Source organism: Physeter macrocephalus, chromosome 4, assembly GCF_002837175.3.
Source record: "Physeter macrocephalus isolate SW-GA chromosome 4, ASM283717v5, whole genome shotgun sequence".
Lineage (NCBI taxonomy): Eukaryota > Metazoa > Chordata > Mammalia > Artiodactyla > Physeteridae > Physeter > Physeter macrocephalus.
Window position 1 is genome coordinate 69849456 of NC_041217.1, and position 19121 is coordinate 69868576.

At 37.9% G+C, this 19121-nt stretch overlaps 1 protein-coding gene across 1 annotated transcript in view; it reads left to right on the plus strand.

The window, feature by feature from the left end:
- LOC102993475 (olfactory receptor 10J3-like) overlaps window positions 1-18685 on the plus strand; it is a 324817-nt gene extending 306132 nt beyond the window's left edge. The window contains exons 3-4 of the mRNA XM_055084267.1: window positions 13611-13717; window positions 14007-18685. Coding sequence (XP_054940242.1) covers window positions 13611-13717; window positions 14007-14826 — 927 coding nt within the window. The 3' untranslated portion in view covers window positions 14827-18685. The remainder of the gene's footprint in view (window positions 1-13610; window positions 13718-14006) is intronic.
- The last annotated feature ends 436 nt before the right edge of the window (window positions 18686-19121 follow it).

Below are 19121 nucleotides of genomic sequence, written 5' to 3' on the forward strand. Positions count from 1 at the left end.
TTGTTTATTATAGAAAAATAAAACTGAAACAAACCATGTTTTTCAAAAGCAGAAAGGATACTTAAATTGAAGTAAATTCTTAACAACGAAGTATTATAGAACATTGAATGAATTAATTATAAAGCTGGGGTGGGCAAACTACAGCCCATAGGCCAGCTGCACTTGTAAATAAGGCCTTATTAAAACACAGTCACACCCATTTTTAATGTGTTATGTGTGACTGCTTTTGCACTAAAATAGTAGAGTTAAATAGTGGCAACAAAGACTGTATGGCCTGCGGAGACTAAAATATTTACTAACTGATCCTTTGCAGAAAAAGTTTTCTGACTTCTGTTAAAGATCATTAAAGGTACTAATTACATTTTCACGAATCAATACGGATGAATCTCAAAATCATAATGTTGAATAATAGAAGCAAATCAAAGATTGTATACATATGTTTGTGTGTGTATTCCATTTATTTAATGTTTAAAAGAAGGCAAGATTAATATATAGTTTAGAAATAAAAAATATGTTCTGTAAAGCAGTATATTCTTTAAAAACATGGGAAATTTAAAACATGAAAATTCTGTAACCTAAAATTCATGATAATGACTATTTGGCATATATTTGAAGTACTTGAAAGTATTTGAAGTATTTGAAAGGAGCATATGAGAGGCTTCTAGCTTTATGGTGATGTTTTGTTTCTTAGCTTTGGCAGAGGGTACCTAGGTATTTGTTTTGTTATTTTTCTTAAAATGTGCATTTGTTTTAATGCACATTTAAATGCACGCCGTAGGGCTTCCCTGGTGGCGCAGTGGTTGAGAGTCCACCTGCCGATGCAGGGGACACGGGTTCGTGCCCCGGTCTGGGAAGATCCCACATGCCGCGGAGCGGCTGGGCCCGTGAGCCGTGGCCGCTGAGCCTGTGCGTTCGTAGCCTGGCTCCGCAACGGGAGAGGCCACAACAATGAGAGGCCCACGTACCGCAAAATAAATGCACACCATATTTTACAATAAAAAATTTAGTGTTATAATCAAGAAAAGTGTTCATGATTTTGTTAAATGGAAGAAATGTTGCAAAATAGTAAAGGTCATATGATACCAATATTGTAATGAAAAGCAAAGATATAGACCCACATAAATGTGGATATGTATGTACAGGAAAAAGACTAAGAATAAAGAAATGAATATATGTGCCATTTGTAAACAGAGACTAATACTAATGTAATATTTTTAAAAAATATATTGTTCAGCTTTTAAATGATGCATATGAAAAATTTTTAATTCAATGGAAAATAATAGGTTAAAAAACAAGATATGGTATGGTATATGCAGAATTATCTCAACTAATTGAAAGTATGAATACAGAGAAAGCTAAATGGAAATCATCAAAATGTTAGTAGTGCATGATTCTGCATGGTATAACTCTGGGTGAATTTCTACTATCTCCTGAATTTTTCAAAGTGTCCATGATGAATATGTACTACTTAGGCAGTGGGGTGGAGGATAGGTTTAATTTTTTTAAGCCTCCCTTGAGGTCATTCTTATCACCTTCTTTCTAAGTATCCCTCCAGTCTTGGTTCTATTGGCATTTTTCATTTTCATATGATGGCACATCACATTTGGTTGAAATTATTTATTATCTAACTTTTCAACTACATCGTAAGGTTTTGATGACAGAAATCATACTTTTAGTCATTTCCACATACCCAGAACCTAGCCCAGTATTTGCCATTTCTTAAGCTTTTGATAACTATGTGAACCAATAAATGAAGTGTAATACTCTCGAGGTACTTCTAGTCTGGCGGAGGAGACCCATACCTCTGCCAGGTATATACAGCAGTGCTGCCTTGGGCACATGGAAACCAGGACAAAGTATTGAAGTCAGAATCTTGACTTAACCCCATTAAGTTGCAGAAATTGAGAGACTACCAGAGAAAAAAATATGAAAGAACAATATAGGAAAACATGAGAAACCATTATCATTAAGAAGGGACATAGATAATGCATCTGGAGTAGTTTTCCAATCCTTAATCTGACTTTTGGTGAACAGCTCTTTTCTCCAAAAAGATGGTAGAAAATTATACAAAATTTTGGCATTTTACAGTTTCCTTTTCTCTTCAAAGTAATAATACATCTACTACCCCAAAATAACTATGTGGTAGAAATGTGAGTATGCTTAATTCCAAAAAGGATGAAGGTGTTGCCTAATATCACATATTTAGTTCATGGCAGAGAGAATTTGGGAACCCAGCTCTCTTTACCTTGTACTCTGAGTCCTCTGCTCTTGAAAGATCTCAATACTGGAGGGAAGATGTCCTTTTTGTCTCAGCTGAGATACTGATACATGTAACACTGATACACAGAATTTAATGAGCCTTCTCTAGGAAGACATTTAAAAAAAGAGGAAATCACGTTACCTTGTTCTGGGTTGTTTTGATGTCTCTGTGAAGAGACAGGGGCATGGGTTTGATACATATTACCTAATTTCCTTTTAATTTTTAACATAGTTACTACTGTCTGGTGGACGGGCAACTGCTCAGAAAAACACAGTATTTCCTTTATTTGTTTCCTTCTGCTGCAAGGCTAGCATCTATCTGTCTAGAAACTCCAGCGTCAGCCCCATTCATATCCATATCCCACATCTCACAGACACACGCACATAGATATTATGTCAAGCATATTTCTCTGGAAGTAGTGATCTGGATGCCCCCATGTAACATTGCTGGATGAGAGCAGGGCAAAGAACCTGACCCTGGATTGAGCATGATAAGTAAGGGGAGTCAAAGCAACATATAGACCTCAAAAGCTGATGGAACAATAAAGTTAGCCCTTACACTCTGAATGTCTGAGTTAGTTTTTGCATTTACATTTACTAATGAACATTTGATAAAAATATACTATATGCTGGCCTATTAAGACACTCTACATAACTTACAATTTAGAATTACCCTACAAGGAAATAAAATACATCTTCCCATTTTATAGATGGATAATTTGAAGCTGGGAAGGATAAACTACTTTTCAGACTCACATATTTAGTAATTGACAAGACCAGCTGTGAAACACAGTATGTGTGACTCCAAATTCTACATGCTTTCGTTGAGTCAAAACTCTACTGAATGAATATTCAGGAATGAGGTTCCGGTTAGAGGGGAAGAAGACAACAGCTGTATGAAAAATGCCTGACCCTCAGCCTTATTCACTCAAAAGATAACAGGGACATCACTGGTAGATGAAAACTCTGAGATTGTAAAGGTATTTTAATTTACTATCTCTCCTCCATGATTTTAAACAGATTCTTCCATTAATTAAAATGAAACTTATGTGGATATTCTTGTTCACTTTATAAGCACCTGGTCTCAAAAAGTCATCATGCAAAACACAGGAAAAGTATGAGACTCTAATGTTCAAGAAAATCATCAGAAAACCAGGATGAGAAAAGGAAGAAACTTAGAAAATTTTAAAACAGTTCTTCTCTCCTTTTTTTTCTACCATCAACCACTTCTTGCAAAGTTGGCAAAGGAGATGAGAGAAGTTCTTTTAATTGCTGTGCATCTGAACTTAAAAAAAAAAACCAAAAAACAAAGGTAGGACTCTCTCCAAGAGGCCTATAATGGAGAAATTGAAAACCCCAAGCCTTAGAAGTCCAGCATTTCCTGAGTGTCAGAAGGAAGCTCAGGGTGTGGGGACCAACTTAAGGTCCAGAGCATTGCATCCTCTGGCCTGAGAGGATCTTCCTGCAGAGTTGAAGCCTCTTGAAACCCCAAATCCAGGAACTCTGTTTATTCCCGAAAGAGGACCAGATTCATCTGGTCTAGGACTCTAGGGACTTCCCCTTTGAGAATCATTCCAGGGCACAAGGGACAGGAGAAAAAGAGTTTGAGGCTCTAAGGGAGGCATACAGAGCTGTAGCTAATCTTGGGTATCTTTGTGCAAATTAGAAAAAAATAGCCTCTTTTGGGTAGATACAGCCCATGTGCACACCACTTGGTGAGTAGACAGTATATTTTTGTAATTTGTAAAAGAGCATCTCTTCAATGGATGGATGGAGCTCCATACCAGGATATATGACTTGTCAAGTGGACTGTGGGCTGCATTTTATCCTTCACTCTCCCTCTTGATTAGGTATCCCTGTGCAGTGCTTAGCCTGCACACTAGGCAGGTTTCAAACAAATAGGCTTAGAAATAAATACATTATTATAAACAAAAATAAATGCTATAAGGAAAAATGCACAATCTTATGAGAGCATATAATAAAGGAGGGCAAGTTTTGTTAGTCTGGGGAGTCTTGCAGTATTTTTCAGAGGATTGATGTTTGAGCTGGAATCTTTAAGATGAGTATGGGTCAACTAGGTGAAGTTAGGGAAGAGAATTTAAGGCAGAGAGAAAAACATGAGTGAAGGACTTGATAGATTCATTATAATAACTCATTCCAAGAACTGAAAGAAAGACAAATTGTGCACAGAGAATCTGAGGGAGAAATGAAGTTAGAAGGTAATGGGGAGGAGATTGTGCAGGGTTTTGTACCACTTCAAGCTTATTGTGAGGCTGATGTGGAGCCAGGCAACGCTTTTAAGGAGGTGAATAGCACCATCAGATGTGCATTTCCAAATGTCTGGTTGAAATGTGGAAAATAAATTAGAGAAGAGTAAGGTTGGAAGCGGAAGGGTCAATTGGGAGGCTGCTGAGGTTTTCTAGTGGAAACATAGGAGCTAGAACTTGGGAGGCAGACATGGAGATGCTTTAGCTTGCTGAGACACACAAGACCAATTCACGATAGGCATCCTAGGTCCCATGGTCCAGTGACCTTCCTTTACCAGGACTCAGAAGTGATTCGGGAGTCATTTCTCAGAAGAATGCTAATCTAGAGAAACAAAGTATGGCTTTTTATAGAAGTCTGAAAAATCTGAACTGTGATCCTCCTGTTGGAGTCTGACAGAATCTTGACTTAGTTCACCATCATGGAGAATCATCACAGCCTCTCACCTAGTTCTCTAACTAGAACCCTTGAATGAAGGGGTAGTCATGTCCCCTTGAGGACAGACCCTGTGGTACTGCCACAAATAAATATTGTAAACACATATATCTCAATCTCTATAAAAAATTGACTCTCTTTGCGTACGTTGTATCCTTGGAGTCATAAGGCTTTAGTGGTAGAGTTGCTTGCACTATATCTTGGACCAACTTTGGAGCCTTCTCTTGTTCTAGGCCCGCTCAAAATTGACAGCATCATGGCTTACTCAGAAAATGGTTTGAAGTAGCAGATGTGCAATATGTTGCCAAGCATGTCTATTTAATAATATATTTGGAAATGGGGAAATAAACCAGATTGTGTTTGGGAATCAATGGCCCCACTGTGAAATGAATTCAGGCCTGAACTCCACTTTTTACTTGACCTTCATGACTTTCCATGCTAAACTGTGTTTGCTATCAAGGGGATAACGTCAGTTCAGATAGTGGTCAGTATTCTCCCCAAAATATATCCCTTATATTCAGTCATTCTGGCAAATAGTTGCAGGTTCCTTTAGGGAAGGCTACAGAGTGATGAAAACTTATTTTAAAATGCATTCAAAGAATTAAAGGAAACTATGTTCAAAGAATTAAAAGAAAAATATGGTAGTGAGTCCACAAGTAGTAAATCTCAAAAGAGAAGTAGAAGCCATAAAAAAGAAGCAACTGCAAATTCGAGAGATGAAGACTATAATAACTGAAATGATGATATAAACAGCAGATTTGAGATGGAAGAAGCAGGATCAGTGAACTTGAAAATCAATCAATAGAAATTATCCAATCTGAAGAACAGAAAAACAGAAGAATGAAGAAAGATGAAGAACCTCAGAGACCTGTAAAAAAAAAAAAAGTAAACTTTTCAACACAGGTATAGTAGGTTCTCAGAAAAAGAAGAATAAAAGGGCAGAACAAATTTGAATGTATAATGACTAAAACCTCAAATTTTATTAAAAACATTAACTTAATAGACTCAGTAAGCTCAAGAAATCTTAAGGTAAATGCAAAGAGAATTATATTTAGACACTTCAAACTGCTGAAAGCCAAATACAAAGATGAAATCTTGAAAACAACCAGAGAAAAGTGACTCATCATATACATTTTTAACAAAAAATTCTATCTAGCAACAATATCCTTCAAAAATGAAGGCAAAATAAAGGTGAACTCAGGTAAACAAAGATTGACATTATTTGTTGCTAGCAGACTTACTATACAAGAAATACAAGAGGAAGTTCTTCAAGCTGAAAGGAAATGACAATTGACAATAACTCATATCCACAGGGAAGAACGAAGAAAACCGGAAATGCTACCTATGTAACATATGTAGGTAATTATAAAGGACTGTATGTATGTGTGTGTCTGTTTATATTCTGCATTTCTTTTTTCTTGTTTTAGTTTCTTTTTTAAAAACAAAGTTGTTTAAAACAATTATATAATTATAATACTGTATTTTTGGATTTATAAAAAATAAAGATGTAATGCATATGACAATAATAGCACAAAGAAGAGAGAGGAGGAAATGGAGTCATACTGAAGTTAAATTGCTATATGTCTTTGAAATCAAATCAGTATTAACCTGAACTAGATTGTGATAATTTAAATATGCATAGAACAGTCGCTAAAAAATTTAACTATAACATCAACAGAGGAATTAATATGGTACAATAAAAATATTTTAACAGAAAAGGCAGTAAAAGGAAAGAAGAATGAAAAAGACATGAAACATAGAAAACAAATAGCAAAATGGAAGACATTAATTCAGTCATATCATTAATTACATTAAAAGTGAATGCATTAAATCCTCTGATTAAAGGGGAAAATTGTCATATTGTATTTAAAAAAGCAAGATCCAACTATGTGCTGTCTATAGGAGATACACTTTAGAATCAAAGACACAAATACTTGAAAGTAAAAGCTTGTAAATGGACCTATCATGCAAACAGTAGCCATAAGAGAGCTAAAGTGGCCATGTTAATTTCAAACAACATAGACTCTCAGATAAGGAATATTGCAAGAGACAGAGAAATATATTTAATTATGATAAAAGGTCAATATGTTAGGAAGATATGAAATTATAAATGTATACCTGACAACAGAGCCCCAAAATCCATGAAGCAAAAATGACAGAATGAAAAGGAGAGATAGGTAATTCAACAATTATAGTTGGAGAACTCAATAATTCAATTTCAGTACTTTATAGAACAACTAGACAGAGGATCTGTAAAGATATAGAATACTTGAACAACAGTCATTAACCAACTTGACCTAACTGACATTTATGTAAAACTCCCTACAAAAACATCAGAATACATCCTCTTTTCAAGAGTATATAGAACATTCTCCAGACTAGACTGTATATCAGACCACAAAAGACCTCAAAATTTTTTTAAAAATTGAAATCTTCTTTGGCTGATATTAACATAAAACAATTACTTTCTTTTAGTTATTGTTTATATCGTATATTTTTTATTCTTTTGTTTTCAATCGTTCTGTATCCTGATAATTAAGGTATGCCTCTTTTTAACAAAACTTTGTTTTCCTATCCATCACAATCTATGTCTACTAATTGGATTATTATTTTACATTTAATGAAATTTACAAATTTAATGAAATTACTGATATTTTTGCGTTTAAATATACCATGTTAGAATTCATATTCTTTTTTCCCAGTTTTTTTTTTGTGAGTACCTTTCCTCTCATCTTTTTATTTATTTTGGAGTAATCAAGCATTTTTATGATTTCTTGCCTTTTTCATTTGTTACCTTTACATCATTTTAATGGTTATTTTAGAATTACATTTCAAGGACAATGCAAAGACTATATGAAGCCTTAATTTAATTTATTACCATTTTCATGTTATTGTATATTTTAACTCTATAAATATTTAAAAATTCATAATACATTAATTTATTATTGTATAATATTAAGTATAATACTAATTTATACTTGCCCATGCATTTATCTTTTCTGTTATTTTTAAATTCATTTTGTTATTTTTTTCATTTTTGTTGGATTTTCCTTCTACCTGAAGAACTCCTTTTGATATTTCCTTAATGCAGCTCTGATGGTGAATTCTCTCATTTTTTTCCATTTCTAAAAATGTCTTTGTTTTGATTTTTTAGTGAGGGAGATTTTCCCTGAATATAGAATTCTAGTTTGGCAGTTATTTTCTTTCAGCACCCTGAAGATGCCATTGCACTGATTTGGGTTTTCCATTATTGCTACCAAGAAGTCATTTAATAATCTTATTGTTATTCCTTGAAAATAATGTATCTTTTATCCTCTAGCTACTGTAAAGACTTTTTATCTTTATTTTTTTAGTTGTTTTACATGATATGCCTACATGCCTTTTGTGTGTAGGTGTATGTATATATATCCTGTGTGTAATTCAGAGTGATTCTCAAATCTGTATCTGATGTTTTCCTCAGGTTTGGAAAACATATGGCTATGATTTCTTCATATATTGCGTCTGATACATTCTATCTCTCCTATCCATGTGCAACTCCAATTACACATATGCTAGACCTTTTAACTGGGTTTCATATGCCTCAGGTACTCGTCCAAGCTTACACGGTTGTTGGCAGAATTAGTTTCTTGTGGTTATAGGACAGAGGTTGTGTTTTCTTACCAGCTGCCAACTGAGATTGCTCTGTTCCTAGAGGCTGTCCACATTCCTTGCCAAATGGCCTTTTTATAAGCCCTCTCAAAACTTGGTAGCTTATTTCTTCAGAGCCAGCAAGGAACTATCTCTTGTTCCTGTTTGCTGAGGTGAATTTTTATAGATGTATTATAAGCATGGGTGTGAAATCCATCACCTTTGCTTTATTCTCTTGAGTAGAGGCAAGTCACAGTTCTGCCCACAGTCCAGAGGAGAGGATTGTATTATACATGGGTGTGACTCATTGAGGGTCACCTTAGGTGCATTTGCTACAATCTATTTATCTTAAAGTTGTATCTGATAATTTTAATACAGTGATTTTTTTTAGGGGTCTGTTTCTGTTGAGTGCTTTTTTTTTCTTCTTCTTGATCTTTAGCCTTTTGGTCTTTTTTCCTGGTATGTTTGTTGTATTTTTATCACATCCTGGGCACTCTATATCATTTATAGATGTAAAAACCATTATACAGCTTGCAGGCTGTACAAAAACCACTGGTGAGCTCATGGGCCAGTAGGCTGTAGTTTGCCTACCTCTGTTATAAATTTAAAAAAAACCTGTAAATTGTAAAAATAAATTGAGTCTGTACATTATATTATCTTCCTCTAGAGAAGGTTTTATTTTATCTTCTGTTGGGTAGTTAGTCTAAAGGCAAGAGCAAATTAATAAAAATAGGTATTAAGTAAAATTGAGCTGGATTCAGTCTTTGTGAGGGTTAACTTATTTCCACTTTACCCTCTTGCCTAGGGTATAGCCCTTAAGCATTTGGAGACTGCCATTTTTTCAGTCTTTTGACCAAAGAATACAGACAACAAGTTACAGTTCCTCAAGGAAACTACAAAGAATTGGGTGTCAGGCTAACATTTCCACATATCTTTTCTTTCTTTCTTTCTGGAATCTTTGCCCCTCAACTCTTCTCTAACTTAGAAGCTGTATCTACATCTTACAGTCTTTATAATATCATTCTAGGGATGGAGGAGAACTAGTTCTTTCCTTCAATTTTATAGGAATAGGAAGGGTAGAAGGGTGGAAGGAGCCCTGGTAATGGTCAGGGCAACTCTTCCCTCCAAAACATTAATCTCAGGATTAGGAAGTGAGCTGCCTGAGTAATAAGGTCTCCAGGTATTCTGCTGTTGGAATTGTGTCTTCTGATATTGATCACTTGGGAGCAGTCAGTGCTGTTTTGGGAAGGAGACCCAGGAGTCTGGAACAGACAATTTGCACCTTATAAAGAAGCCTCAAGCCAGAGTTACTGCTTTGTGACTCAATGAGGAGCTTCTTCCAGGAGGAGGGGCTGTGAGAATCTAGAGGAAATTAATGTGACTTTGTCCTTCACGTCTAATCTCAGACACTGGAAGACTAGGATAGGCATTGTTTCCTTCCTGTCCAGTTCTTTTATATATTGCATCCAAGAGGTATCTAAAGATTTGCCAGTGAAGGGGAAATTCCTATTAAACCATAGCTCTGCTCAGTAAGACATTAGTGACCTTCAGATTAAAAAAAAAAAGTAGACTATTTGCTAAAATAGCAAATTTTTACAATGTGGTCTAAATTTAAATAACTGATAGGTTTTAAATAATTACCAGGAAAGGCACTGATAATGATCTGGGAAACATTTTATAACTATTCGTAAAAAGCCATATCTAATTTGCAGGCAGTCAAATTCCCAGAGTGGGGGGTATGACTCTCAGAAATGAATACAGCTCTCTAGAAGACCCAAGAAATAGGCCACTTGGTGAGTTTCACTTCCTGATATGCTAGAATGTTTATTATAGTATATATTCAGTTATCACACAGCCAGTGATAAGTCTATACAAGGAGGAACATGATCTCTCCTAGAGAATATTTTGATTTCTATGATTTTGGAAATGTGGATGTGTAAACTAACGTAGAAAAGAGGGACATAAGACTTCAAAGGCCTGTAATTGGGTCCTTTACAAAAGGCTGTTCAAAAATCTAAGCTCCATGAGGACAAGGACCATTCCTTGGTCATCTTTGTTGTCCTAGTATTAGCACAGTACTTATACTTTGTGACTATTCAACACATTGAACTATTGAAAAAATGGTTTTGTTTGGATTTGAAGCAAAATTTTACTATTCACAGGAAACAAACAAAAAAACCAGAGAATGATGAGATAAATAAGCTCTCTTCACTGGAGGAAAAATGTAAATAGTATATTCATCCATGATTAAGTCAGGGGCAGGCTTTGTTTCACTTTTTATGGTGGGGGGAGTCATTTATTTGAAAGAAATAAAAGGTAGTAAAAATTCCAAAGTCAAAGACATTATCTGAATTTTGAGGTTTCTGTCCTCTCCCTATTTTTTGGTCTCTCATGATTCCTTCCTACACCCTAGATGAGTAATCCTACCCTTGCCAATGTTTTTTATTTCCCCATCCCACTCTGCACCCCTTTACTGATTGTAGTATCTGATAGAGTCTCCCACATGATGGTTCTTGGGTACAGTTTTTTAGGGTGTCAACAGTTAGAGCTGATTAATGGTCTGGAGGAGGAGGGAAACAGAAATATTGTAGGCTACCAGCATGAGTAAGATCTGGCCAAGAAAGTGGAATTAAGTTATAAGAATAACGTGGATGGGGGCTTCCCTGGTGGCGCAGTGGTTGAGGATCTGCCTACCAATGCAGGGGACACGGGTTCGAGCCCTGGTCCGGGAAGATCCTACATGCTGCGGAGCAACTAAGCCCGTGCACCACAACTACTGAGACTGCGCTCTAGAGCCCGCAAGCCACAACTACTGAAACCTGCATGCCTAGTGCCCATGCTCCGCAACAAGAGAAGCCAACGCAATGACAAGCCCGTGCACCACAACGAAGAGTGGCCCCCACTTGACACTAGAGAGAGCCTGCATGCAGCGACAAAGGCCCAACTCAGCCGAAAATTAATTAATTAATTAAAAAAAAATCAGTCACAGGACTAGAAGGGACTGAGGAGACTATGCTAACTCCATTAAAAAAAAAAAAAAAGAATAACCTGGATGACTTTCAAATCAAGTGTGCAAGTATAATGAAAATTGTGATTTTATAGTGATGGATTCCAAACTATTACTTATAATCCAGAAATGCAATCTAGAAGTCACTGAATATTAGTCTTAGATATATTAGCTGGGTGGGCTACTGTGATCTAAGGGAGAAGTAAAATGTTGGGCATCTTCAAGAAGGGGATTAGAAGCAAAAATGACAGTCTTATTCTACCTGATTCATACCTGTGTTGATATAGTACATGTAGCAGTGCATTGTTCTGATCAGTGTACCTCAGGAAAGATTTTTAAAGAGTATGAAAAAGTCCATATGAACAATTGCAAGGGAAATGATAAAATTTATGAAATCAAGGCTAGGATAATCACAGGCTTCTTTACACATCCTATAGAATGCTAGGCTGAAGCCTGTCTATCTCCTCCTGCTTCTCTTAAATATTTAAACTGGTTCATATGTGGAAAACAAAAAGAAGTACTAGGGAATTCCTTGGTGGTCCAGTGGTTAGGACTCAGCACTTTCACTGCCAGGGGCCCAGGTTCAATCCCTGGTTGGGGAACTAAGATCTGTGCAGTGTGACCAAAAAAAAAAAAAAAAAAAAAAAGAAGTACAAATAAAACTACTATTTATTAAGGGTTTCCTATGTATCAAGTGCGTGTCAAACTCTCAAATAGATTAACTCATGTAATACTTATGGCAACTCTGTGGAGTATTACTATATTCAATTTATAAATGAGTTTAAATATTATGCTTAAAATTTAGAGGGGTTACTGAAGGAATTTATGCAAGAAGTCTCCATTAGCAGACTTTTTTTTAAAAGAATATTATGTTAGCATACAGTATTTGTTTTTCTCTTTCTGACTGATGAACCTAGGGACAGGACAGGAATAAAGACACAGATGTAGAGAATGAACTTGAGGACACAGGGAAGGGGAAGGGGAAGCTGGGACGAAGTGAGAGAGTAACATTGACTTATATACACTACCAAATGTAAAATAGATAGCTAGTGGGAAGCAGCTGCATAGCACAGGGAGATCAGCTCAGCGCTTTGCAACCACCAAGGAGGGTGGGAGGGAGACGCAAGAGGGAGGGGATATGTGGATATACGTATGCATATAGCTGATTCACTTTGTTATACAACAGAAACTAACACAGCATTGTAAAGCAATTATCGTCCAATAAAGATGTTAAAGGAAAAAAGAGGAAGAAAAAAGAATGTTATGACAACATTCAGAAGGAAGACTTGGACTGAGGTCAACTGAAATGGGGGGTATTAGTTAGGAGACCATTGCAGTCATCATAGAGAATGATGATGGTGGTTGAAAGTTGGGTGTTGGTAGAAAGCATGGAGAGGAGGGGACAGAGCGGAGAGAATTTCAGGAGGCACTGTCTTCAGGATGGAAAAGGGAAGGGACATAGTTAGGATGGTTCTCACCTTCTTGAATGGAGGTAATGGTTAAACATGGTGGGTAATCAGGAGTAGATTTGGGTTTAAGGGCAAGGTTAACTCTGTTCCAGTATAGTCTACAATTCTGAGCTCACTTGGAATAAGCTCAATTCTATCCTCATCACAACTTGGAATACGCAAAATTAAAGTGAAAAACAGAACATCTGCTCCTTCACTGATTAAATGAGCTTTATCTTTGTTCTCACACTAGGAAAACCATTCCCTACTTGAAGCGACTTGAAGGGATATCCTCAGATTTATTCCAGCCTCTCTCCTGCCTTTGGCTAGAATTCAAGGAAATAAGCTAAATAACTGCATGGCCTTAGAATATCTAGAAGTGCTCCCTTTTTTAGTCTTTCATGATCACAGTAGACTTTAGTGCAGGGCTTAGCGAAGTGAAGCCTAGGACCTAGGGTTCTGGGGAGGAGAAGCCACTCTAGGACCTTCATGGGACATTTGATATTGACAGTGCATTTTGACAGTGTGGAAAGGTTATCAGCCTCAGGTATCTTTTGTCTTTCACTTAGGTCACTGTTCCTCACTGGATGCTTAGAGGGCTAAATCAAGAGTGTTGGAGGAGGAACTATAGAGCTGGGCTTCTTCCTGGACCTGGACTCACCTCTTCAATGGCTAGGTAATTATTTCTACAAATCTTCCTTTTGATGTGTCTGTACTTTCCTTCTCAGATCTATCTCTGCCATCAACCCCAGGGTCCTGGGGTAACACTTCCATAGTAACAAAGAAGAGGGTGGGAGAAAGATGATAGCTCTGAGCAAGTGACCAACAGCTGAACACTGATGACCCTTGAGGTCTTGGGCATTGCTCAGAGGATGGGCATACCCTTTACTGAAGGCCTTGGTCCAGCCTACTGTCTTTCATGATTAACTCATCACACATTTCTTCCCTTTGCCCAACTCTTTTAGACCTAGACCTCCCTCAGTGCTAAAGCCAAACTCCACTGCTGTGACTGAGTTCCTTTTTGAAGGTTTCCCCAGCTTTGGGTGGCAGCACAGGCTTGGTTTCTTTGTTGTCTTTCTAACTTTGTACCTGCTGACTCTCTTTGGCAACGTCATTATTGTGACTGTTATTCACCTGGACCGTCACCTCTATACTCCCATGTACTTTTTCCTGAGGATGCTTTCCATCTCTGAGACCTGCTACACTGTGGCCATCATTCCCTGTATGCTTTCTAGCCTCCTGAGTCCTCATCAGCCCATTTCTATCCAAGGCCGTGCCACTCAGCTCTTCTTCTGTCTCATCTTTAGTATCAATAACTGCTTCCTGCTCACAGCCATGGGGTATGATTGCTATGTGGCCATATGCAACCGACTACAGTATTCAGTCATCATGGATAAAGAGTCCTGTATCCAGTTGGCATCTGGGTCCCTGGGAATTGGCCTGGGTATGGCCATTGTCCAGGTAACATCTGTTTTTGGCCTGCCCTTTTGTGACGCCTTTGTCATCTCTCACTTCTTCTGTGACATGAGACCCCTGCTGAAGCTGGCCTGCACAGACACCACTGTCAATGATATCATCAACTTTGTTGTCAATGTTTTTGTCCTTGTTCTACCCATGGGCTTGGTCTTCATCTCCTATGTCCTCATTGTCTCCACCATCCTCAAGATTGCTTCAGCTGAGGGTCAGAAGAAGGCCTTTGCCACCTGCGCCTCCCACCTCATCATCCACTATGGATGTGCCTCCGTCATTTACCTGAAGCCTAAGTCCCAGAGTTCCCTGGGGTAGGACAGACTCATCTCAGTGACCTACACTGTCATCACTCCTCTGCTGAACCCCGTCGTGTACAGCCTGAGGAATAAGGAAGTCAAAGATGCTCTGTGCAGAGCCAGGGGCAAAAGGCCCTCTCCTCTCAGTGAGGAGGTCGTTGAAGGCCTTTTCTTACATTTTGTAAATATGTATTAATTTTAATGCTGTATCAATAATACCTTTAAGTTTGGGATCAAGAAGAATAGACTAAATTGAATTGGGTGCTAAAACTGGAGACTTCCATTTGAGGTAGACATGGTTCTCTGTGTCCTCCTTTAGAGAGGATAGAAAATGACTTGGCATACACTTAAGAATATAGGGGAAAGATTTACCTGCCTGGGTCACTCATACCTATGTTCTGTTACACACCCATGCACACATCTACATATGCCCTGAGAATATATTGGGTTATACAACTCCAGTAAAGCACAAAATCCAGCAAGGTTCTAGAAAGCTAATGAACAAAGTGTTTGGAAACCACCTCAGAAAAACCTCTGTTGTTGTTCTTCAGGGTGTATGAGTAATTTATGCAAAATTTTAACAAATAAGTGTGGAGACACATGCATGTCCTTTTCTATGGATATTGAAGGCTTTCTTGTAATCTGTTTTTGCTGCTTACTAATATCTCATCACAGCCTGAGGACTCTTCAGAAGGCCAAAAAAAAACACACAACAACAACACTCCCCAATTGGATAGAACTGCCCTAACTGACCATTCCTGGAAATGAGGAGTACAAATGTGGGAAAGCAAAAAATCATCAGCTACTAGAACACAGAAGTGGGTTGTCCATAGTCCCAAGATGCCTAGGTGAGAAAACTCCAATTTGGAAAGGAGAGCATGCTGAACAGTTCAATGCTTTTCACATCTCCAGCGCAGGAGTGAAAGAGGATGGAGGCTGGAAGAAGCCAAGCAAAATCATAGTTCCTTTTGCAGGGTAGACCTAAATCTTTGAAATAGTGTTATAAATGTAAGCACTTTAACTACAACTTCTGAAATTATTTATTAATGAGCAGAAGTCTGAAGCTTGACTTAATGAAAAAGTTTTCCAGTAAGTTTCTAAGCTGTCAGAGGTTAATCTTCAGAAATTTCTTATTAGACACTGCCAACTTAAAACCTGAGGTAAAAAACAGCATTTCATGTTTGAGCATCACAGAAAGTGAAGGCTTATGCCCTGGTCCTCTCTCCCTCATCCTTTCACTCCACTCTGGCCTTCTATACTGAAGAACAGGTATAACCTGAGTTTGAAACCCAGTTCTTGCAGTCTCCAGAATCCAGCTGATCCCATGGGGTGATGCTGCAGAGGCAAGTTATCACTTGTAAGAGTGACATGAAGTTAGCTGGGTGCTGAGGATAGGACAAGCCAGTGGAAATTGACAGATCTTCTAAGTCAAGTTAACATGTCTTGCTTTGCCAAGAAACACTGGCGTGTGCTATCTGACCAGAGATAAAAGGTATCTTTGCCTTTGTGACCAGATTTCTAGAAATGATAGTCAGTTTGTTTCTGTTAGGATAGCCAAGGATAGCCAAAAAAGCAGTTAAATTTTTTTTTTCATTGTGTTCTGCTTAGTCTAGATAAAGCTGTTAGGTAAAGGTCTGCTGACCAGTGTCAGTTTCTGATAAGGCACCAGATAGGGACTTGGGCTTGGTAACTAACTGTCCAGGGCTGGGTAGACAAGTTAAGGCAGGGAGACAATACTACTTTCTGAGTTTCTCTGAGCACCCAGGCTGGCGAGTACCTCTGCTATTCTCAGCATAAAGCTCCCATCTCTGACTTCAAGGAGATGCTCTTTTTCTCCCATTTCCCATTTAATGAGAAGAGAGAAAGAGCAGAGCTTTTCTTCAAGTACTCAATTTCCCAGAATACAAGGTGTATCTTTTGTCCGAATTTCTACTCTTGAGGTAGCCAAGGAAATTTGTCTTCCATTGGCCACTAGTAGGGAGCTACCAACTTGATTTTCAAAAACCAATCCTAATTATTGGGAGTTTGTGACATTTTGTAGCAGACAATTTGGAAGAGCAATCATGGGAAATAAATTTGCTCTATGGACTGGCCTAGACCAATCTGGTAAGATATTGGAGGTAACAGAGGAAGCCCCAAGGGTGAAGCTGGGGTGAATTATTTCTATTCTAATCATTTGTATAACATCCATACTTCCTCTCTGGCACAGATAGACTTTATGTATATTAAAATAAAAAACACCTTTATAAATGCCATATTTTGGGGGTCCACAAAATACTCAAGACCTCACTGTGTGTTCCACATTCCCTATGGAACAGATGTATGAATATCAGGAAGAAAAAATGTGGAAATAAATGGTAGACATAAGTCTGATATGAACCTGAAATTTAGATACATGGGAGAGCACAATGAAGGGAGAGACCACTGTGTAGAGGATGAAGGAGAAATTCACACCGGAGCTTTTTTGGGAATGTGTTCTGAGCCTTTGTGCTGGAGAGTCACCACATAGAACTGCCTTCCCACGTAATGAAGGACAAAATGGGCTCAAAGTAAGCTTAGAGACCACCTAGTCCAAACGCCCCTTGTTACAAAGAAGAAATGAAATCTCAGAGACTGGCAAGAACTTGCTTGCCGCAGTCACACAGCTGGTTAACAACAGCTCGAACTTCCAGGTTTGTGCTCTGTCCATAGCCCTTGCAAGCTGGGAGTGAGGATGAAAATGGAGGTAAAAGTGAATTGGAGGTAAAGTGAAAATAGAAGTAAAAGTCACTCAGAGACTCAGAAAATCCCTCAGAAGATGTATCTGAAGCTTATAAAGCCTCGACTTTCTATCCATGTTCAGTCTCTCTCAATTCTTAACTCTGGGTCACTTGGCCTCAGACCAAATAAAGGAGGAAGTAACTTGCCCTCTAGCCTGATGCATAGCTGTGTGTTAAACACTGTGAGACAAGATGTTGTTAATGAATGTTCTGTAAGACTGTGGTCTCAAGGCTATAACTTCTAACAGACCTCCTATCTTTCCTTAAAGGTAGGGAAGTGTCCAGGAACAACACCAAGGAGCTTCCTGTAGGGACTTTTCCTGGCCTATGGTTGCAGGAAAAATCTCTTCTCCACTCACCAGGCTTCTTTACACAAAGCCAAGTGCCAAGGCCGTTCCCTGAGAATCTGGTCATTTCCTATCTCTCTGAAATGATTTTTTAAAAAAGGGACAGTGTTAAGGAGGTTCATACTAGTGTTGAGGCTTCGGGTGGGCTGCCCCTAAATATGCCACAATGACATATTGATTATTTTGAATTAAAGTTACTTAAGAATCAGAGATGGATGGATTGGGAGTTTGGGATTAGCAGATGCAAATTATTATATATAGAATGGATAAACAACAAGGTCCTGCTGCATAGCACAGGGAACTATATTCAATATCCTGTGATAAACCATAATGGAAAAGAATATGAAAAAGGATATATCCTCATATTTTTTCTTATTCTTTTCCATATATATTTCTATCTTCCTGAAAGTAGGAAATAAGTCTCGCACATGAGAGGTATACTCCTTGCATCTGGAGGTAGAAGGACACCCTTATTGCCAGAGAGAGGGAATTCGGGGCTTAGAAGCCTATATAAACAAACCTTGTTACTTATTTTATTTACCACCTCAAGCCCAAACTCTGTTTAGATTCTTCACGAATTGAGCACCCCAATACTAAGCTTCTTTGTCCTGTCAATTCCTCTCAAATGTGTCATTTCTTTGTCTAAAAAGTATAAAAGCTGCCTGCTTTGACCACTTTTTAGGTCCCATTTCTATGAGACCTCTGTGCACATGAATTAAAAAGTATTTCTTTTTCTCTTGCTAATTTGTCTTGTGTAAATTTTATTATTAGTTCAGCCACAAAAACTCGAGAGGTCAAGGGGAAAATTTCCCCCACCTCAACACCAAATACCTATATTTTTTAAAAAAAGCTTTAATAATTATTCTCTGCTTTATGGCCCCAAACATCCTTCGGAGAAAATGGGCCTTGTCAGTCTCATAGATATTTACAAATTTTCCCCCTAGTTCACTTCGTCCTTATGTTATGTTATTAATTGTTCGAAAACACAGGTAAACTAAAGGTGCTCTGATCTTCTGTTGCCTGTTGTGGACTCTTGGTCAGCACTGATAGTATGTTGCCTCTCCTCCCTAATGCTTTCCCCAGGCCCCCACTATAACTGTCTCCATAAGCAGAGGTGGGATGTGAGTGGGAGAGCAAAGATTGTGTCTTTGTCTGAGATCTTTTTCAGTCCTGGACTGTTTTCAGAGTGAGAGTTATGATTATTATTT